General features: G+C 42.2%; 1 protein-coding gene across 3 annotated transcripts in view; it reads left to right on the top strand.

Moving 5' to 3' along the window:
- Positions 1-16,961, top strand: part of yki (Transcriptional coactivator yki) — a 34,117-nt gene extending 17,156 nt beyond the window's left edge. The window contains exons 2-7 of one of the 3 annotated variants that reach the window (XM_065488979.1): positions 4,085-4,248; positions 5,008-5,265; positions 12,893-13,047; positions 13,874-14,108; positions 14,166-14,272; positions 14,858-16,961. In XM_065488979.1, coding sequence (XP_065345051.1) covers positions 4,085-4,248; positions 5,008-5,265; positions 12,893-13,047; positions 13,874-14,108; positions 14,166-14,272; positions 14,858-14,944 — 1,006 coding nt within the window. In that variant the 3' untranslated portion in view covers positions 14,945-16,961. Of the gene's footprint in view, positions 1-4,084; positions 4,249-5,007; positions 5,266-12,892; positions 13,048-13,855; positions 14,109-14,165; positions 14,273-14,857 lie in introns of all 3 variants that reach the window. The other 2 variants (XM_065488978.1, XM_065488980.1) reach the window with 2 other exon arrangements.
- The last annotated feature ends 6,084 nt before the right edge of the window (positions 16,962-23,045 follow it).

The raw sequence follows: 23,045 nt of genomic DNA, 5'->3' as shown, positions 1-23,045 counted from the left end.
TGGCCATTCATGAAAAATGCAAAACAAGTGCGGCGTGGAATTGGCGCGGCCCAGAAAGAGACGTGCACCTGTCACCGCGCGCGCGGCAGCTAATGGGATTCGCGCCGTCTGAATGAAATCGTGCAAGTGCTACACACACTACTTTCCTTGCACCACACCATCGGCAGGCAGTGTGTAATAAAACGGACACGCCAGCTGATGCGGAGAACAAAACGTCTGGAGGAAGTCCGAAAAAGAGCACAGAAAAGCACATGGTCTTCTATACACGTCGATCGTAAAAAACGAGCGCGAGAGAGAGACAGAGAGAGAGAGAGAAAAAATCGGGAGAGCGAACCTTTGCACTCACTCTTTCATTCAGAAGTTGGTCGGTCGGTCTGGCGAGCAGCAGTGCATGAAAACAGAGTTCATTGAGAAAAACACCAGATAAACGAGGGGGCGAGTAAAATAATACAGCAGGAAATGACGTCAGACGCGACGACTTCTTGCGGCTACTCCATCTCTGGTTGCTCCAGATGAGCCGAACCGCTTGCACTGCAACAGCACTCGCCAAATTGCGGCAAATTGGCCTGCGTCACCCGTGCGGGCGAGAATATACACACTCGTTGCATTTAATTTTTTGTCATTAGTTGGACTCGGGACCTTAAGAGAAAATTAATAAGGAACAAATTTGAAATGAATGAGACGATAAACAGATTGCAACAGCCGGCAAGTGCTAATCTGCAGTTGGTTGGTTGGTTGCAATAGATTCATATCAATCTATCGAAGGCACACTTACTTCCTCCTGCTTACGATTAGGAAGCAGGCTGATTCATTCGTTGGTCGACCGGCCGGCACCACGCCGCGCACATGCATAAACGCGCGCGCCTTATGTAAAAATCTGCTGCCATTCATGCTCTGAGAGCGAGCGATTCTCCGAAACTGTGACTCCGCGATCCGCGACCTGCTAGCTTTCCTCGTTCCTCTGCATCTGCACTCGCTGACTAATTGATTTGCATTTAAACGTCCTCTCTCTGTCTCTGACGCTTTTATTATTATGACACACGAGATCCGTCACTGCCCACTTCCCAGGCCCTTTTTATGTTTAATCGGTTTACAGTATGACCACTTATATTTTGAGACTAACTTTGCATGCGCATAACTTTTGAACTATTTATGCGTTTCGCGCCAAATTTGTATCATTCAACTCCCCACTTTATGCTCTTTAACTATAATGGCGCGAAAATCACCTCAGCCCCTTAGTATGTATGCAACATGCACGACAAGCAGAAAATCCTTTCGCTGCTCCGCGCCCAACGCTCGATTCGGGACATTATGGCCCTCACCAAATGCTCCAGGGCAACCGTCTTCCGCATCAAAGCTATTGGTGATACTGCCCCGACCCCAAGGAAGCCCCGAAATGCAAAATCAACGCCCGTCCGCACTCCAGCATTGATGAGGGCCATTCGCATGAAGATTAAACGAAATCCGCTGATTTCCATTAGAAAAATCGTACGCTCGTACACAGCGGGCCGCGAAACGGTCCGAAAAATAGTGAAAAATGATCTGAAGTACGCGTCGAGGGCCAGGACCAAGAGACATTTGATTACGACCAAACAGAAGGAAGCGAGAGTGGAAAGAAGTAGGAAGCTGCTATCCGATTTGAAGAAAGGCACGAAACGCCGTGTTATTTTGTACTCAGATGAAAAGATGTTCACTGTCGATGCAGTTTCCAATAGCCGAACTGACAGGTATCTGAGCAAGTCACCTGCATCTGAGGTACCAGAAAATATCCGATTTTCGTTCAAAACTAAGCATCCTGCTGGTGTTATGGTCTTTGGACTTGTCGCATCTGATGGCAAGAAGATGAATCCAGTGTTCATAAAACAAGGGCTTAAAGTGAACACTGAGGTCTACTTAGACATTTTGAAAAAGCAAGTTCTGCCTTGGGTGAAGTCAACATATGGGTCGGACACAAAAATCACATTCCAAAAAGATGGTGCGCCGGCCCATACGTCCAAAAAGACTCAAGATTGGCTAAACCAGCACCTGCCGGGCTTCTGGTCCAAGACGATGTGGCCTGCTAGCTCACCAGATCTGAACCCCCTCGACTTTAGTGTTTGGGCAAAAGTCGAGGCGGATGCTTACAAGAAGCCTCACCCCAATATTGAAGCCCTGAAGACCTCCATCAAGAAGGCATGGCGTGCAATGGATGAAGAGTACCTTCAAAGGGTTTCCAGCCGAGTCCGACCCCGTCTGGAGGCCGTGATTGAGAAAAATGGAGCCCATATCGAATAAATGTGTAACCAAACGTGTAATAAAGCTGTGATGTAAATGACGTCCGCCTAACTTAAGTAGTTTTTGTTAAGCAGCCATTTTAAATAAAACATGGAAGAGTCTCAAAATATAAGTGGTCATACTGTAATCTTAATAAAATCGATGAGGCATTGAATTCTTGAAACCATGAGATGGTCCCAAACCTGGGGTTTATTTTTTTATTTAATTATTGTAAAGTACTCAGCCGCGAGATTTAAGACATTTCTTTCTCCTGCCCTTTTTAATTTTTGACTTTTTCTGGCTGAGGCCTCTAGTTTAAATTGAAATCACGATGAAAATACAGTCCCATTATCCAGAAGCGAATCTTATCAGCTGGTTTTGTAATTTTTTTATGACCTGTTTGAAGCAAATTACTCTATTGAAGCGCTTTGAGCACGCGGACGTCTTCATCCTGTAATGAAGGAAGTCGAGTGCACGTAATGCAATTTGCAAAATCAGTGATGCCGCACTAACTGCTTTGCTTGCACTACTTAATTCAGTCATCAGTCAAACACAAAGTCAAATCGCCTGCTGCCTTGGAGAGCAATTTTTGTAATTCGAATGGTGCGATAAACGCGTCGATCGATCATTCCGCACGCACCAAGTGTTTAATTCAAGACAACGGAGAAGTGGGCAAGGAAACAATACATATACATATAAGAATGCATGCATGGATGTGCGTCTGCGACCGCCGGGACAGGAATATTATTTTCTAACGGCACTCGCACGAGCGGACGAGCAGCCAGCGTTTTATTTTCAATTCAACCGGTGCAATCTTGGCTGCATCGACTTCGCAACACTGCGTATAGGCACGTGGAAACTTAATCAAAAACACACATGTGTGTTACGAAAACGTGAGGAAGGCAATGCTCTTTATCCTTTAAAGTGCAAACCATTCATTGGAAAACACAATTTGAGATTTTCATTTACTATTTCCCAACGTTTCGAAAAGCAAGCTGTAATACACACACACACACACTTTAAAATCACATATTTGGTGGCAGGCGCTCAGCACTGTGACGAAATCCTAATTGATTCTATAGAAGCTTTGTGGATGTAGCTTTTCAATTTTGGAGACAAAACCGCAAAGAGCGACGATTATCATACCAGCGGCCACGTGCAGTTTGACGAGAAATGCGTTAAATTGTTGTTAATTTGACCGACGGCTGAGTGCCGGCGATTAACCGCAATTAAAACCCAAAAGAGCGGCGACCCTGGATGAAATCAGTGCCCTCGCTCGCGGAAGAGACCATTTCATTCGTTCGGCCGGCGAATGGATTTCCGAGTCGATTTGGTATTTGGCCGGGCGCCTCCGCTTCTGCAAAGGTGAGCCCGCGCTGGCCGGGTGAATGAACTGCTTGGGCGCGAGCGCGCGCGAGCGCGGCTCCTTTACATGGCGCGCTGATAATAACAATAATAGAACACCTTTTCGCGCAGCTCGCCCGTTTCCAAGGTGCGAATGTGTTATTGTCGGCCGTGCGTGTGCGTGCGTACTAGCACTAGCACTAGCTGCGTACGTAGCGGCTGATAATTGAGATTAATAGCGGCGTAATAGATAGATGCATGGCCGCTGCATGCTTTGCTTTTCTGCGCCGCGACGACCCTGGAGGACACGCGCGCAGTTTGCTTTCGTCCAGGTGGCACCTTATACACACACAACTGCGCCAGCCGCCGGTGAAAAAGGGTCAAAAATTAAAAATTGCAGGGGAAAATTTTTTTCCAGGCTGTTGGAAGACATTAAAGATTGTTAAAGTGTCAACCTTGTCTAAATTATATTTTTCTCGTGTTTCAGCCACCACTCACGTACCACGACCTGGGAGGATCCACGCAAGACCCTGGCCGCACAGACCCTGGCCGCGCAGGCAGCCCAGCAGCAGGCGGTGCAGCAGCAACAGGCTTCGAGAGAGCTCCTCGGGGCCACGCCGCCACATCCTGCTCCATCCCCTCAACCTCAAGGTACACTTTGACACACTCGTTGTGAATTCTTGATTCTCGCTCCCCCTTGAAAAATACGGCTTTAGCGTAAATAATATCAAATGACAGCACTCGCCTATATTCAATAAAAAAGTAGAGTCGGGTGTATTATGATGGAAACTTTGCGGACAAACAAATTTTTGAAGCATTGACTAGCACCACTGAGCATCGAACCACCTTTAGTGTCGATTTATTATATAGACTCGGCGACCGCACAACTCACTCACTGTTTACTTTACACGTGTGACGGCATTAACACGCACTCATTGATTTTTCGCTCATTCTCGATTCTCGTGCATGCAATGTGTGCGCGGTGGCGAAGGCGGGAGCTAATTTCTGTTTATTTTCTGCAACGTCTGTCTCCCGAGCTGCGACGCAGCAGCTCTGCGTCACCGCAACCGAACAGCAGCCATGGACACCGGCGAATTAATTTCATTCTATATACATAGTTGTAATTTTCGGGCTTGTTAAATTATTTTTTTTTGCGTCGGGAGAGAGAGGACACTGCATCCGCACTTGACACTCGCGTGTGTGTGTGTACCTCTCGCATGCAGCCACCGCACGCACAGAAACACACACAGTAGGCTCCCACGCGATCATTTCGGATTTATAGCCTCTCGGGGGCGGCGTTCTTGAATTTCAAAGAACACACACACCAAAGCGATAAGACTCGAGTGCAGTTGCCGCCAAGCAAATCTTCTAGGCGCTAGAGAACTCAGCCTGTTTTGTGTGTATGTGCAGCAGTCATCGTCGGCGAGTCAAGCAACAGCCGCGGCGGGGTGCTCGCCCCCGGCCGCCTCCAGCAGCAACAGCGGCAAGCGCCGGCAGCCGCCGCCGCCGCCTCCGTGTCGTCGTCGCCGTCGCCAGCGGTCGCGGCGGCCGCCGCCGGCGACCTGGGCCCTCTTCCCGAGGGCTGGGAACAGGCCACCACCCCCGAGGGAGAAGTTTACTTCATCGACCACATCGGCCGGTCCACCAGCTGGTTTGACCCTAGAATACGTGAGTCTGGCAAAGAGCACAAGAATATGACACAAACAAAAACAAACGTTGCTTCTCCACTTAAATCAGTAAACTGCTGCTTCTCGATTAGTTCCATTGCTGTTGGTTTCCTCTGTCTCTCTTTTGGATGTATTTAAGGGGGGGTTTCCAGGGTTCGCCAATAGGGATGTTTCCTTCGACCAGTTTTGGTATTAAGAACTACTAAATTTTTCGAAACAGCCGAATATTTCGGTTTCACGCACCATAAACCTGATCGAAGGAAACATTCATATTTTGCAATGCGCAAAAAAACACCAGCTGTAGGTTTTTCGCATTTTTCCGAATTAAACCCCTAAAAACTACGATGTGTTAAAATTTTCGTTACTTTATACTGAGATTTTGTATAAATTCCTATTTTTGGTCATCCATCTTGCATTGTGTTTCGGAAAATGCGCAAAATTGTAGGTTTTTTGCGAACTCTGGTTGTCTCTGTTGTATGCTGATCGGGCACGCTGAAATCGGATAGACTTATTGCCTCAAGCACGCACCAAGTGTCAATATTTTTATTTGTGATTTCGCCCTCTGTCGCAAGCGCAAAAAAGTCGCTTTTTCCAACCCCGCGTGTACATAGGAAGTGTAGTTTCAGGACAATGTGCAATCCCGCCGTATGCAAATCAATCTGGCGTCACGAAGGGAAAAGTGTCTAATCTACATTCCTCGCATAATTCAGTCATTCAAGTGTCATGACAAGCTTCCATTTACTTCCCTCCGTCTTTCAATTATACGTCAAAGTCGCTTACTCGACTACACACGTTGCGAATTGGGCTTTGTAACGCAATCATTGATTTCTTCTTCATAACCCTTTTTGTAAATAATATTTCCTAGTTGAACGCGACACGAATTTCCCGCCGCATTCTCGGAATTTCTTGATTGAGGACAATGATTTTTATCGTGGGTTTCGCGTGCCCGAGAGTCAGCGTATGAAATATTGAAGCATGCCGTGTGTGTTTATGTGCGCGCGGCCCCGTCAGGCACAAAGTGGACAACGTGTTTCATCGATCCATCCACCTGCGGGGTCGCTCGTTGGTGCTGGAGTTGCTTATAATGTTGCACAACCGAGCGACACCTTAAATTAAGTGCTATTCTGGGAAAGGTGGTGGTGGTGGTGGTGGTTGTGTAAAAATGTTAAAACTCTCGAGTTGGTTCCCACGCTTCTCTCTCTATCTCTTTGTTCCTCTCCCGATGTAATACTTGGTCAATGCCATTGAGTTAACTTACGCAGGCAAAAGTTTCCACATAATCAATCGAGCAGGGTAGATTTCCGTGTGAGTCCGTGTAAGCCCGTTGCGCCCCCTTTCGGGGAAACAATGCGTCCAGTAGGTCACGTTGAATTAAATACCGATTCCGGTAAAGAGAAAAACAGCTTCTCACGCGAGTCTTGATTGAATGTTTTTGACAGGTGTTCCCTCTGCGCGAATGTATGCAATTCTTGTTAGCAGTAATTTGAAGCGCAGTAAACGGTGCCGTTCGGAAACAACGTTCTCGGCGGCGCAGCTTTTTAGGCTCGGCCGTGTGTGTGTGTGTATCTTTTATTTATACACTTTGTTATTTTCCATGCCTGCTTGTATAATGCGGTAATTCATTTAGTTTGCTCTCTCTGGCTCTGGCTCTCTGGCGAGTGTGCGGAGAGAGAATCAATTCCCGCAAAGGACAATGAATCACACAAACACATACAGGGTCGGCCGCGCTGCTAACAGTACAAATACTACTTGCTTATTTATTATTTCCACAGCCATTTGTATGCGCGGCCTCTTCTCTCAGGCCCTTTTCGTTGACCTCTGCTGGTCAAAAGCACATGGGAAGTAATATCTGAGAGACGCGGCGCGAGACACAACGAAACAGAGCATTTCGCCGCGTCAACGTACAAATAATTTTATTTAAAATCTGTTGTATTTAAAATTGGAGGCGAGTGCGTGGTGATTGATTAAGGAAAGTGCGGGTCCAGGCGAGCGCAGGAGTCGAACCGGAGGCTAAAACTGGGGGCTGACCCCCGCGAGGTCAGGTTTTCTCTGCGCTGCTCTCTCGCCTCCTTAATAGAACGCGAGACAGATTTATGATGGTGCTCCAGCTCGCAGCAGCCCGTCCGGCGCGCTGTAATAATTATTAGATAGATGATGATCAAACCAATACCTCCGCATCGCGTCATTCACTCACTCAGCCGCGGAGCTAGCTGGCTCACTGGCTGGCTGGCTGACTGGCTGACTGGCTTACATCATGCCCGAGATCGTGGTGGAGCTGCCCGATCTCTCTTGCGCGCGGCCCGCATTATTTGTTTCAATCACGACCACTTTCAAATCACACACACACACACACACACACACACACGCTGGTCGCCGCCGCTGCTGCACTGAGTGAGCACCGTGATTATTAAATTATTCATATCACAGTCTGGTCGGCGCACGGACACAGCCCCCCATGGTTTTCAGGGAATGTCGTGTGATTTGCAGCTGCCTCATTTTGTAATCGTTTTTAAAGACCGTCTTTGATCAAGTTTCTGAGCACACCAATCGATTCTTGAGGGTTGAATTAGGAAAAATTGATGTTTTTCTGACCAAAAAGTCCAGCGGGATGTGCGTAGGAAAAGTTAAATACATGTAAAGGACAAGTAAAACATTATGAACCTAATTGCGAGAAGTGCGCATGCGTCAAAGCTGGTTTGAGCACCTGCAGAGAGACCGCCTCTGTACGAGAATTACTTCTTTGTCAGATCCAGCCAGCTGTGACGCATGCGCAGTTCTCGAATTCATATTGTTTTTGGCGGGAAAACAGGTCTACTTGTGCTACGCACGTCGCGCTGGACCTCTTGGTCAGAAAACATCAATTTTTCCTAATTCAACCCTCAAGAATCGATTGGTGTGCTCTGAAACTTCTTCAAAGACGTTCTTTAAAATATTGTCTGAATAATTAGCAGGAAAAATTGGCTCAAACTTGAAACTGCATTTTTTATCACAATAACAATAATCGCTGCTCTTATTACGCACTTGAATCGGATGAAACGTCATTGATAAAGAGCGAGATACGCGCCTACACTTGTCTGACGGGACGATTATCAATCGCGGCGATTAAACGAACGAGCATACATTGCGCTGCAACAATCGGATAATTGACACACCAGGCTCACGAGTGTTTGCCAAAGATAAACAGAGACTGCCGCCTGCCTGCCTTCGATGCCATCTCCTTTTTTGCTCTTTTCAAATCGCGATCATCAAGATTTGGACTGAGAGGCTTGAGCGCGGGCGCAGGTGACGTCAATTTGATTTCGTGCACGGCGCCGGCTGTGTTTGCTCTCTCTCTCGCGTATAATTTTATTGTGGCGCGACGAGACGGGGGCAGGTCAAACTCCAACTGATTACCTTGTCGCAGTTTGTATAAATATGTGGGTGCGAGAAGTGGTCATTGCGGAATTCCCTCCAAATGCAGTGAAAACTAGATTGCTGCATCGACGTCATTAAGGATAACAGATTAATTTTTATTTTTATTGAGCCAGAGACTTTAAATTTAAGGAGTGGATTTGTTGCACACCTGTATGATTAATTTTGATGCCAGCAGGATTTCCTTTTTTCCTAAATGTTATTTATTAAAGCTCGGAAGGTGCCAATGAACCCCTGGAAATGTTTCCTTTTTACTAAAATCAACATTTAATATTGTGTTTCCTCCGCAGAGGTAAACAACTCGCCGCCCCTTCGGTTTTAGCCGCCGGTGTATTTGATGTATCTCATATTTTCGACATTTTTGGAACTAATCCGAACTTAATGCTCGGGCCCGATTCCTTTGTTGAGAAAATAAATAAAAGCTGTACACACATTCGGCTTCAACACATTCGGCTATTTCCAAATCATTTTATTTCGTTTCCGATATTTTTGCGTAATGCAGAGGTGCGTCAGGTGCGATTTTAAAGCCTAGCTACCTTTATTAAGCTTCTTATTTCGGCTGTTGGTTCCCACACTCATTTTCGACTTTGACGAGCCGCTGCTGGGCCTCACTCAGATTGGAATCGCCGCGGTGACAAGTGACCATGCAGCAACAATGGCCTCTTCTGAGAAGCGGCGCGGTGCTAGAATTATATTTGTTCAGTGGTCCAGCGGGCACCACGGAAAGATGCTGCTGCTGCTGCATCCTCTCCGCTCGTTATCTCGTCCAGCAGGCATGTCCGGCGCTCATTAGGCGCGCTGCTGGATTTAAATTATTATTCCAGAAAATTACAACTCTCTGTGTACAAGAACTTGACCCGCGATTTATTATGCGGCGCGGCCTCTTTGTGCGGTCTTTTTTATTCATTTCGGGACTTTTTTATTATTTACCGAGAAAAGTCAGTCTCGTGCTAACTGTTAATGCCGAGGTTTCCCAGCGTCTCGTCGGCTGAAAGTCATTTACATTTTTATTCGTCATCCACCCACGTGAGCGTGTAATTTATTTATTGCTCTCTGATAAAACGCGCTGTCGCCGCGAGCCAAATATCGGGAATTGTGGAATGGAAACAACGAGACGCTCGTAAATTTCGGGAATTATAATACGTGTCCCCGCGCGCGTAAGAGGCGTTTTCCACCACGCAGGGTCGTCGGCTCCTTTCAACTCGAACATAAATTAGACGTGGCTCGTTACTGTGCCTCTTAAATCCTAGTAATTGGATTCTATACTTGCTCAATCGCTTTTGTAAACTGCAGCCGCCGGGGTGGGGATTTAATGTCTAGTTATTGCTTTAATTTACTGCTCGATTCGGAATCGTGGATTTCTTTCTGAGGGAGCCTCGACTTTGTTTATATTATGCAAATGGTTTGTTGTTGCCACAGTTGCGGAAAAACAAAATCGTTTTATAAACAATAACGCGAACGTTGACCTGGCAATGAGAGAAGATTATTATTTTTTTTAAATTAAATGTGTGAGGTGCAATAATGAAATGTTAGAAGGATTTGTAATTGAGCTGACAGGCTAGGATTAGAATCGGTATACATATATGTATGTGGCAATTCCGACTAGGGCCCGATTTGTTCTATTTTCTCAATACAATTGTGAAAATTATTGCGTAAAAAAAATTGGAACTTAAACATCAATTTCTTGATACATTTAGTGAAGGACTGAAATATTCAAAGAGGATTGATACTTCAAAATTCTGGAAAATCATCCTTTATGATTCAGTTGAAGCCAAAATTGACATAAATTTTGGAGAAAATTAGCTGCAAAATGGTGAGGACTGTCTCCTTACTTGAAATCTTTTTTTATTTCACTACAAAAGTTTCCCTAAAAGGTTTCACACGCTGTTGGACAGATCTCGACGAGAGGAATTGAAATCTGCCAACAAAATGTGGTCAAACGCTGCATATTTTGGAGAAAATTTGAAAATTTGGATTTTTACTGATGCAAATTGTAGAAAAAATAATTTTTTGCATCCAATTTTCAATGTTCATCACGTATCGATCCACTTTAACTGCCATTCTTCCTGAAATATTCCAAATCCTTGTCACGTCTCACAAATTTGCCAAAATATGATCAATTTAATTTAATTTTTTTTTCTTAATTTTGATGTTCCTCAAAGCTCAAACAAACTCTGGCGGTCCATATTAAGATAAAAACCATTATATCACTTCAGGGAAATGCAATTAGAGGTTGAGCCGGTGTGCCGAGAAAATTATGAAGTCACTCTCAGAGCGAAATTGGCACTGATGTGAGCTTTGCGGCGTGTGCGCGCGTTCGCCTGTTGAATTCTCCAAGTTTAGAAATCAGTGGGAGTTGTTCATATGCTTCTGGTGCAAGTGGCTGCTCGCTGCGTTGTTAGTACCTCGGCAAAGTGGTCATTCCAGACTGCTGAGACGCAGTATATCCGCGAGAAATGAAAGGCCGCGGCCGGCGCGCGGCTTTCAGTGCAGGCAGAGTGGTTGCGCGTAATCGCACACACACACACACACCGAATGTTGACGGAATTCGGCATTTGACAAACAACAACATTAGCAGTTACGTTTTGTTTAAGCAGATTCTCGCCGAGAGCAGAGACACACGTTATTTTCTCTGTTTGCGTCGGCGATAAGATTAGGTGCTTGCGCGGCGCGCCGCGTCGCGCGTGCGGTATCAGAAAAGAAATTAACATCCGCGCGCGGCCGTTTGTGCGAAGATTCGATTATTTCGTGTCGGCGGCCGAGCATGTGACCGACTTGGCTGCAGATTAAATAAAAAGTCTTTTCTCATTGCTTCCGAGATAACGAGCGCTCGTGTGCCTCTAATTAGCGCCTAGCAACCGCACGCATATTTTGCAAAATGTCACTTTGTTTGGCCGTGCAAATTGGCGTGAAATGAGTAATGAGAGGAGTCGAATGAAGGTTGCTGCACCGCACGCAGCGCAAGTGATATCACTTTTATTTATTTCATGCCGTGCGCACCGCGATTGAAAACAACGAGGAAAGTCCGGTTCGATTGCTGGAAAGCACGTTCGGAGTTCGTACTGTCGCTTCCCCGCGCCATTGTTCTCGAAAAATGCTTTTGCTGCCGGCGCGCGAGCCAAATTTCGGCCCGTCGCGCCTCCAGCCGTGTAATCTGCGATAATTTTTTGGTTTCAATCACCGGGGGCCGCATTCACGTGACGCGCAGACATGGCGTCTGGTAGAGAACGGCGGGAAAATTACAAAACGCGGCTTGGAAAATTTGGAACCAGCTGATTGGCCCGGTAATTTGCGAATCGACCATTAGATTGGCTCATCAGGCCAATGGAAATGTAACAAAATACGCGGGCACGCCTCTTTTTCGACGCTCCTGATTGGCCTCCATTATTTCGACGCCATATTGACTTCTGACACGCGGGAACCAACACAGATCGCAACCCGGACCCCGGTGGGTTGTTTTAATTTCTCGGTCAGCAATCAGTGCATTATTTATTTACCAAACACTCGGCAGCGGCGGCCGAATGTAGGAACGAACGCGCGGAGAGCCAGACGTGCACCAGGAAAGACCAGTTTTTTGTTCTGGCCCTCGGCTCATTATAGGTTTGATTCACGAGTTTTTTGTTGCCCGGCCGCCGCTGTTGATGCATACACACGCGGCGTGTATATATTTTTATAAATCCGACCAGCATCCAGCGCCGTGGAGCTGGTGCTGAGCTGTCGGCGAACTTCTGAGGATCAAGAGTGACGTCACTTATTTCTCTCTCCTCTCTCTCTTTCTGCATGTAATAATGTAGAGGCACCTGTCTCGCGGGAACAAGAAAAAGGAGGCACCGTAATCGCCTCTGCGTGACCTCCGCGCGCGGCTCTCTTGTTTTACGTCCGAAATCGAAAGAAATTAATGCATACGCGGCGTACACACACACACACACACTCACACACTCGCCTAATCTGCTGAAAACAAACGCTTTTACCTTTAAGGAGGCGCGCACTGCCGCCGCTTTTACACAATCTCTCATCGCCGTGACATTGGGCCTCTTGGGAAACCGCTGGCGGACGGTCACACATTTAGAGATAGATCATCGATACTCTTTTCTAACCTCGCATAACCTTGTGCTTGCTCTTTTTTCTCTCTATGATTTCCTCTAGCATTAATAAATAAATAAGTCGTATAAGTAAACGCCATTTACTAATCCATGCGATTTCTTTTTTTCTTGCAGCGATGCACCTGCAACGACCCATGGTTTCCCAGTCGCAGGCACCCCAAATGGGGGCGTCCAACTGGCTCAACAGCCCCCTCAGCCAGGCACACAAACTGCGCATGCAGAGTCTGGTCCAAGAGTGCGCCACTATCAAACAACGAAAAGACGACATTGTAAGCAGCCAATCTCACCTGCCTCGTAGCCTCTGAGAGTCTTCGTATTTTGATTAAATTTCTAGTAGAGTTCAGTAGTCTAGTCCTGAAAAGAGAGAGAGAGAGATACAATCTTATCGCTTTCACAAAAGGACTATATTTAGCCTGGCTGGGTAATGTAGTACATTGATAATGAATGAGGTGATCAAGTCTAAAATTGATAGCCAACAATTTAATTAGAGACTGGTCTATTTTTGCCGAAAATTGTTTTATTTGAAATTTTCCTCTGCATGTTTATTTAATTTGAGGTGGTTAGAAAAACGCATTCAAGAACAACCTATAAATGAGAAATTTTTTAAATTCTGAAGCGCTCATGCGCCGCAAATTAACTGAATCAGCCAATTGATGGCGCCAGTGGTTTTTTTCGATTTTAATTAAGTTTGCGCTGTGATTTAAGACTCGATACTGCTGCTGTGCATCCTGCTTCTAGAATTATTTTTTTAGACGTGCTGAAAACAAAAATCAGTCCAGCCAATCGCCGTAGAAACGTCGGAAAAGAATTTTAATTTTTTTAAAAATGCCGGTTTTCACGATTCTACGGCGATTTGCTGAACCGATATTGGTTGTCAGCACGTCAAAGGAAAAAAAAAGAAAAAATGCACATTGCCTGAATTGAGCCTGAAATCACAATTTTGAGTGACTTTAAATTGAAATTATACAGTGGCGCGATCTGTTGGACGCTTATATAGAGTTAAAATATTTATTTCTCATCCAAGTTGTTCTAGAATGCTCTCTTTAGACTTGAGAAACTCATTTATTTACCGGCTAGGATGCATTTGTGTTGCAGCAAGCGCTAATCATGCGGCAAAAAGCGAGTCTGGCGCTGAGCGAAGAGAGCACGGTGGCGAGCAACATGGTTTGCGGCCCGACCGGCATGGACCCCTTCCTCAGCAGCTTGACTGATCACTCGCGCCAGGAGTCTGCGGACAGTGGCCTGGGAATGGGCACTGGATACAGCCTGCCGCAGACTCCGGACGACTTTCTCAGCATGGATGAGAACATGGAGAATATGGACATTAATGGTACACAGGATTCGATTTCAATGCTGGAAGTTTACTTATACTCTTTTGATGGCACAGAGAATGACCCTGTCAGTCAAGAAATGGTGTCGTTAGACGGACCAGACATCAACTCACTCAGTGCAGAAAATATTGAGTCTACTGATGATCTTGTTCCGTCTCTACAGGTTGGTATTCATGTTTTAATTCAATAATTAATTAAGATTGAAAGATAATTTGCCTGTGAAGAGTTTATTTCTTGTAGGTGGAAGCTTGAATTCCTTCCTAAGCCACAGATTTTATTTTTAAGAAATTGAGAAAATGGAAATATTTTTTTAAATTTAATTAGAAGCACTTATCTCCACGTCTTTTCCCTTGTTAAATGAGTTTTCGTGTCAAAATTACCGAAGCCAATTGGTGTCAAACGAGTTGATCTACAACACAAGTCGAAACCATGACATTGTCATCATGCGTTTGATGCGCTAGTTGTCTCTACTGTTGCCCGCTCCAGCTGTAACTTTCTTCCCAGACACTTTTCCAACGCGAATTTCTCGCTGGTTTTAATTTCCGCGGTCTTGGTTTCGACTTATGTTGTAAATCAACTCGTTTGACACCAATTGAGACGTGGATGGCTTCGGTATTTCGGTAATTTTAACACATGGGAAAAATAGGGACGTGGAACTGCCAAAAAAATGGTCAAATTTCGGTTACAGTGAATAGTCCAATTATTGAGTTTTTAATTCTGTTTAATAAAAACCCCTTTGCCATTTCAGTTGACCGACGACATGTCCAACGATCTGCTGCAGTCCATCATCAACAACGCAGGAGGAAGGACCGACAACACGCTCACATGGCTCTAGTCTGCTAAACGTTTGAAAGAAGTATCAACTAGCTCTGAAAATGTGTTTGTGTGCTCATCGATCCGCTGCCGAACTCGACTCCAGCCGAAATGGTGCCTACATACTAAAATGAGCCGCAAAAATGTCGTTGATCAACGTGCCACTATGCAAGAGTATTGTAATAATAATTAATGCGAAGCAAGGTGTAAAGTGCAAAGGAATGAACTGAGAATCAAGTTGAGAGAAAGAGAAAGAGAGAGAGAGAGATTTATTAGCACGCAACGCGAAAGTGTATCCGAGTTAAGAATGGCAGTGTGTGCGTGCGCGCGCGAATGTGAATAATTCAAAACTGTATATGCGGAATGCTTGACGTTTTAAATTTTTTCTGTTGCTCAAAATCCATCCCGTGACAGCTAACTAGATATTTAAGTGTTGATATTCTGCTCTTGACGATTAGCGCGTACTTAATTAATTGTGTTTACACGCGGTGCCTTTCTGCCGCCTCCACAGAGACAATACGTGTGGTACTATGTACATATGAAGAAGAAGAAGTGCCTTCGGCTTTGGTGGCTATATACACCGTTTTGCTCACTCTTTTTTGACAGCGACTGCGCGTGTGTACGTATTTTTACTATCTCGTCGTGCTAGTTAATTGTCCCTGGATGGAGTGTGTAGTGTAATTATTATATAAATCTTGTAAAAATCCTAACCCACCTGCTCTCAACGGTGCACGAATTCTAAAAAATTATTGCTCACACACAGAACCTGACACTCACTCAATTTACACGCCAGCAAATCAAAAGAAGGGCAGCCTCGGCTAAACAGTGCTCGTTTAGCCCCACGGCTGGCCCGGAAAAGAGTATTTTGGAGCTACTCTTTTGTGCCTAAGTACAAAAGAAGGAACGCGCGGTTACGCAAAGATTGGGTTTTTGCAAATTTTTCAAAGCAATTAAACATAAAATGAGTGTGCCTTCATGCGTCCGTCCTATTTATTACTACGTATATATGTCTTATAAGAATATAATTATAAATACGCTACGTTTAAGTTAGTATATCTGTCTCAAAACTTGTTATTCAGATATTTTTGTTCGGCAGAAGCATTTTAAAATCGATCGTGGAAAGAACAAAAGGTATCATAATAGAGATTGTCGGTGCGTGTACATGCATGATAAATAGGCCTGAAAGTGCAATATTTTTTTTGTAAAAAAGGCAAGGAGCCGGCTCGCTCCCCCGAGAATTGATCGACAATCGTTTAAATAATAAATACGGTCGCTGCCTGAGAACTAGATTAATAATGTTAGGGGAGGCCCTTGTGCATTGTGAGAGATTGATTTTGCTAACCGCCACCGTGTCGATGGCGTCGTCCCCGTCCCTAATGATTATGACTCTCTGATGTTTGTACTATTCTTGGTGTTGGTGCTTTAATATTAGCGGAAAGAAGTAATTCACTCCTCGCGAGAGTGTGATAACAATTTAATATTTTATATTACGCTGGAATTTATTAAACGCGGAGTTGTAAGTGACTAACAATCTCGCCTGTTGCCTGTCGCCTGTCGGGCGGGTGTGCGGCCGGGCTGCTGCTTCATTTTTGTTCTCTCGCATCTCGACTGCAATAAAATGAACGCGCAGAATCAAACAAACCCCGTCACAGATCAAATTCCAACAGAATAAAACAATTGCCTTGAAATATTGTGAATATAAGAAACGCGAACACCTATTTTCCGACGAATTACACCTTTTCCCCCTGTGAAAATGAACTTGGAAAGTGCAAATAATTGTAACGCAATAATGCAACTCCTTTTTAAATCACTCGATCGCAGCTTATTAATACAATATTATGGTGACTAACAAGTTAATAAATGTGAGCACACACGCTCCCAATTGACCTCGGGAGTTGCAGAATATCAAAAGCTGACGATGAGTTATTCAGCTTGATTTGTTTAATTTCGCAGAAGGTAGAATCAACTAAATGATGTTGGAAAAGGAGAATTGTATTTTTTCATTCAGTGTAAATAAACAAATACAATAAATATCGCAATGTTGAGTTTTATTCCTAATTATATATACCCAGAAAAAAATACTATCAAAATGAATTTTTGTCTTGAGAGAGGAACACACATACAGATTAGGTCCTAACAATAAGGATCATTTACAGTAAAAAATAAATAGTTAGCGCTATAAATTTTCAAGAAAGTGAGCATTGTTTTTAGTGGAGAATTTTTTAAGGAATTCTTTTAATCGCGATTTTCACTGAATTTCCGCTGTTGCTTCTGGTTGTATTACAGAAGGCGGCCGTTGCGCAACTTGACTCTTTTATCATTTTAATTACGTTTTCAATATCAGAAAAATTTTAAATTCCCGCACGTCGTAAATAAAAATATATCTTTGAAAGTCAATAAAAATTTTTCTTTTTGTTATGCGGAGTCTCTAATTATAGCCATAAGGGTCCGATATAGCCTCTGAAAATCATAGAAATTAGTAAAATGAAAGAGATATTTTTCTGAGATGATTCTTGAATAAATTAACTTAATATTTTGGGTATTTTTATTTTCCCAAAAAAATTTTAAATGTTCTCTAACGGCCAGCTGAAATTTTCAGACAAAATTTATGCGAAAATATTAAATTGAAGACAAATTTTCTCATTAGGAAAAAATCTGGAAATTTAATCAGCTTTCTGAATTTAATCTCGGTTTTTGACTCTTCTATCAACTGGTGAATTTTAATGAGGCCAAACACAGACCCCTTTCGAAAATCTCCAATTACTGCAAAAATAAAAAATTGCTTTCAAGACTCCAAAGTAGAGAGGGGTTTTTGGTCCCGTCCCAGAAAATATAATCCCGTCCCTGTCCCTGTTAGCTCTTAACCTTGTCCCTGTTTAGTCCCCCCCCCTCGAATAATTTCAAAAATTTCGTAATTTTTCAAATTTCTGCTTTACTTTTAAAATTAGCTATTTTTTGTCAGTAAATACCAATATGTAAATTGTAAGCCTCGCAAGAGTGCTCACTTTTGAAAATAGGTTGGTGGAGACTGGAGACAGTGACTTATTATTTCTTTTATTGCTTCCGCGGGTTCGCAAAAATTTCATTTTCCGGAAAACCCCACTCCATGGCTAAAAACTGTTTTTTGCTGGGTTTTTCGCAATTTTGCGCTTTTTACCAAAACAAAAGCATTTTTCTTGAAAAAAATTCTCATGCTGCATGGCCGAAAATAGGAACGTTACAAAATCAAAATAAAAGCCACTGCGGTTGAGGGTTTATCAATTTTGCTATAGAGGGGACCCGGGACGGGTTTTTGGTCCCGTCCCAGAGAAAATAATCCCGTCCCTGTCCCATTTTTGTTTTTCGGGTTTGTCCCTGTCCCGTCCCTGTCCCTGTTAGCTCTTAACCTTGTCCCTGATTAGTCCCGCCCCCCTCAACCCCTTACCAGATTCGTAAATTTTCAAAATTTTACTTAACTTTTAAAATTAGTCATTTTTTGTCAGTAAATAAAAATTGTATACATTTACATGTAAATTGTAGCCTCGCAAGAGTGCTCAATTTTAAAAATAGTTCAGAGGAGACAATGACTTTTTACTAGTCCTGGTCGCGGTAAAATTGCGCATTGCTCAACAACCACCCAAATCTTATTTGTCGAATTGATTATTGCCCTTTTCTTGCAACAAGGGCAACAAGGAAACTCGCGTTCGGTTGTTGAAAGTTGCGCCATTTTCCGCGACCAGGGAAATTTGTTGCTACCACGGTTTCCAAAAACCTGATTTTTTTCGGAAAAAGCCACTGCATTACAAAAAAATGTTTTGCTTTTTTTCCTGCAATTTTGCGCATTTGTCAAAAACACGTGCATTTTTTGTAGAAGAAAAAATATTCTCACGATGGATGACCAAATATAGGGATTTTACAAAATCTGTATAAAAGTCACTGGTTCAGAGTTCGCCAATTTTGCAATGCGCAAAAATGCACCACTGGATTTTTTGCGCACATAAAAGTTAAAAAAAAACCCACCAGTTCTGGGTTTTCTACATTTTTTTTACTTTAACCGGAAAAGTTCACATTTTGCGCTATTAAAAGGTTGGAAATTTTGGAAAATTGCGGTTTGTGTTACAATTGTTTGTCTTTTCTGGAAACCAGTGGCATTTTTACTGAATTTTTAAAATCCCATTTTTTGGTCATCGATTATGTGAATTTTTTGACTTTCAATAAAAATGCATGTTTTTTGTAAAAAATACATAGAAACTCGTAAAAAAGGTTGTAAAATGCAGTGGGATTTTTCTGAAAAAGTGCGAGTTTTTGCAAACGCTGTACTGGTCATCAAGATACCAAAAACTTTAACTTCTATCGTTATTTTCCAAAATGTTGACTTTTTTGGCATGGAATATTTAACTTGTTTGAAGTTAAATTCGGAAAAATTCGTATAAAACCAAAACTAGTGTTTTCCAGCTGCTTTTTTGCGCAAAAAACCAGTGGTGCATTTTTCCGTATTGCAAATTTGGCGAACTCTGATTTTGCTTCCTTTTCTCCTCAGACTGACAAACTGAGAATCTTTGGCATTTTAATTTTAATGCTGCCATTGCCGCCGATAAAACTGTCCCTCGTCCCGCTGCCGTTTGTCCCTTTCCCGTCCCTGTCCCGAAATTCAAAATTCGTCCCGTCCCTCAGGGAATCCCTCAGGGACGGGACGGGAATCCCGTAATCCCTGTCCCTGGTCCCCTCTCTACTCCAATGCACTATTTTTTATCTTCTCACTATTAAATTTTCCTAATTTTTCTCACCCGCCAGGAAGCAATTAATTTCGTTCGATTAAAAAAGAGCGCGCGTAACCGGTAAAATTCGAAAAATTTGATTCTGAGCCACTTTTAGGTCAGAAGTACATGGAAAAATATGTCTGTTAGGGTTAATTTAAAATGAAATTTCATTTTCAAAATAAAACAAATCGCTATCATTCCACTTTAAAGTAGATAATGAGGCAGCCACAATTCACAGGATGAGTTGCATCCTCATTTTTACCCACGAAAAAAAGGGGTAAAACGAGGTTTATAAATATAAGTATATATTTTCCAGTCGTGAAAAAGAACCTATTCAATGCAGGAATTGACCCGTACGTCAATCAATTCTTTACATCGACCAACCACCAACCATCAAGATACTGGTCGCAAAAATTTGTAAAAAAGGCGCAAATCCGACTGGGAGATCATCTATTGAATTCAATCACATCCAGAATCCAGAGCCCGCACGCATTGCAGCTGTTTGACAAGTTCTATTATATAAATGCATTGTGTTTGGTGGGAATCTTTCATGCGAACACCAACAAACAAAGTGCATCCCTTTGAAAACTTTTTCTCTACTCATTGTCAACCCTTATTTTGCTGCCTAAATGCCAGACAAATAATATTATCAAAAGGTTAAAAATTATGTGCATACGCAGTGACCGTTGGGGCCCCACTGCGGGCGGCTCTGTTCCATTTTGCTTTGTAGATGGACAACTCAGGGTTACTTCCGGAAATAATCCATCACATTTGACAGATGTACAATAAAATCTAATTTCTAAAATCTAAGAAAAAAATGTCCTTGCAGGATCCGTCATTGATGCTCCCAACTGATATTCTTTACGAAATTCCACGCTTGTCAAAGCGATGAGTTCGACCCACCCACCCACCCACCCACCCATTGAATCATTTATGCAATTTTTGCGATCTTATTGTCTGCGTGCATTCTTCGTTTATGATCCTCTCTGGAAATGGAATTATTTTATCGAGTGACAGTTGAAAATTATTTACTGCCATTTGATATAGAAAAATTTCAAATTCTTCGCATTTCCAGCGCTTGACCACGCATTTTCTTGGCAGATTTCGATTCAATTCATCGATTGAAAAACCTTTTAGGGAAACTCTTTGTTGCGAAATAAAATAGGATTTCAAGTAAGGAAACAGTCCTTAAAAATTTCCAGCCACTTATTTTCTAAAAAATTTACATCAATTGAATCATAAAAGGGGACTGAGTTCATGCGTTTTGCAAAAAGGATTTTCCAATATTTTGCAGAATCAATCCTCTTTAATGCTTGACAAACAATATCAATGAGCTAAAATCAAATCAGAGAATACAAAAAATTCAGATTTTGCTAAATTTAAAGATTTCCTTTCAATCAATTCATCAGCGTATGAGTAATGGAGTTCATTAGACTAACTTTCCGGAGAATTCATTATTATAAATAAAGACAATTAATAGGAAGACAGTTGAGCTGCTGGATTTGCATTTGCGGGCAACCTTTGAGCAGATTTTTTCATAAATTTAAAAATCAAGCCATCCTGGAAAAGCTCAAGTTCTTTCTCAATTTATTGTAGCTGTGTAACACGTTGTTTAGTAAAATTGGCTTGAGACTAGGTTTGACACGCAATTATTCGAGAAGGGAATAATTTAATTTTAATATTTGTATCCAAGCAGACACAAAGTGCATTTTCGCGATGCACCTCAAAATGTAATACGAGCGCCGGCGTAATGAGAAACACGTCGTTAATTAATAAACACCTCAAGAAACTTTTTAATCCACGAGTTGGCTATGATCTTGTCGAACACTCTCTTGAAAGCAGGACCTGGTTATGGCTCCAAATGGATAAAAAATATATAATAAATTAATTAATTCGAATAATGACGTGTCAAACCTAGTCTCAAGCTGAATGGTGAGAATGGACTCTTTTCCAAAATTTTACAGGAGATGAGATAAGCTCTTTGGTACTTTCAAAGCTATAGACGAAGCCTAAAAATCTAATTATAATTAATAAATTAACTTTCAAATGGTACCACTGATGCTCTCCATTGAAAGTAAGGCTGAGTAATTTTTTTACAAAATGATTTTTACCTTTACTTGAAACAATTAGGAAAAAGCTTAAAATTTCATGACTGTGAAACTCCCGGAAAGGGGTTCTTTGCTTTTTAATAGAAAGAACTCAGAATTGACCCGTGTTTTACCGTTAACACTTATGTTAAACCAGTATCTAAAAATCTGGGGTTCACAGCGTTTAGCATTTTGAATGATTTTTTCGTAAATGAAAAATCATCTAAAAAATATTTTATAAAAATATTGCTTAAAAAATTGGACAAAAGAGCTAAAAAGACAAAAATCAATAGGTGCAAAAACCCGAATTATTCCCATGTTCAGCCCTATAAAATTTCCCATTTTTCAGTGAATCTCTTAATATTTTACTCTGTTCATTTTAAAACAGGCATTTTTACAAAATAATTCGCACATCATTAGGTAGAGCACAACGAGAGGAATCAAAATAAATCATTTTTTTTAGAACTTTCGGAAATTCTGAAATTTAAACTGTCCGTTGTTGTTCCTAATTTTAAAGATAAACTGTTGCTAAATTTACTAAATTTAATGGACTACTTGCTACAGTAAACAATGCAAAATGATCCTAATTGTTGGCCTGTAAACAGGGTTGCATTTTTTAACAATCAATTTTTACCAGTTAATTGCGCAAGAAATTAATTTATTCCATTTTCCCCTGTGAATATATAAAATTTGCGGTAGGACTATTCAAAATTTGCTCTACTGTGCAGATTTTACTTTTAAAATTGCCTCAATTTCTCCAAAAATTCTTCCCTGACAATTTTTCAAGTCAAGGTCATTAGCAAATAATTAGATTATTCAAAATCAGGTTAAAATGCGAACATTGCCTGCAAGAAATTAGTAAAAATTAAAAGAACACTTTTTACCAATGCACATATTTTTAAATAACAATGCAGACTTTTGCAGCCCGGATTTTTACCAATTTCTTTTGGATAAAATACAGGAAATGAATTTTTCAACGTGAAAATCTAAAAATTGCGGTCGGAGTGGTCCTTTTTCTTTTAAATTGCTATTTTCTGCCTCAATTTCTCCAAAAATGTATCCCTGACAATTTTTCAAGTCGAGGTCACTAGCTAAGAATAAGAAAATCATTGAAAACTGAGGTGCAAACTGGTAAAAATTGAAACAAAAAACGTTTTTTACCACTGCACTGATTTTTTTTTTGAGCGCAGTATTTTTGCAACTCTGCCTGTAAATTGTAAAGCTCTGAATGACAAACAAATCCAAACCAAAATTCACTACTAAAGGAAAAGACTGAAGAAATGAAATGAGCGCCTCG

Source organism: Cloeon dipterum, chromosome 4 (assembly GCF_949628265.1).
Source record: "Cloeon dipterum chromosome 4, ieCloDipt1.1, whole genome shotgun sequence".
In the NCBI taxonomy this organism is placed as follows: Eukaryota; Metazoa; Arthropoda; class Insecta; order Ephemeroptera; family Baetidae; genus Cloeon; species Cloeon dipterum.
This window is presented reverse-complemented; position numbering and strand designations above follow the sequence as displayed.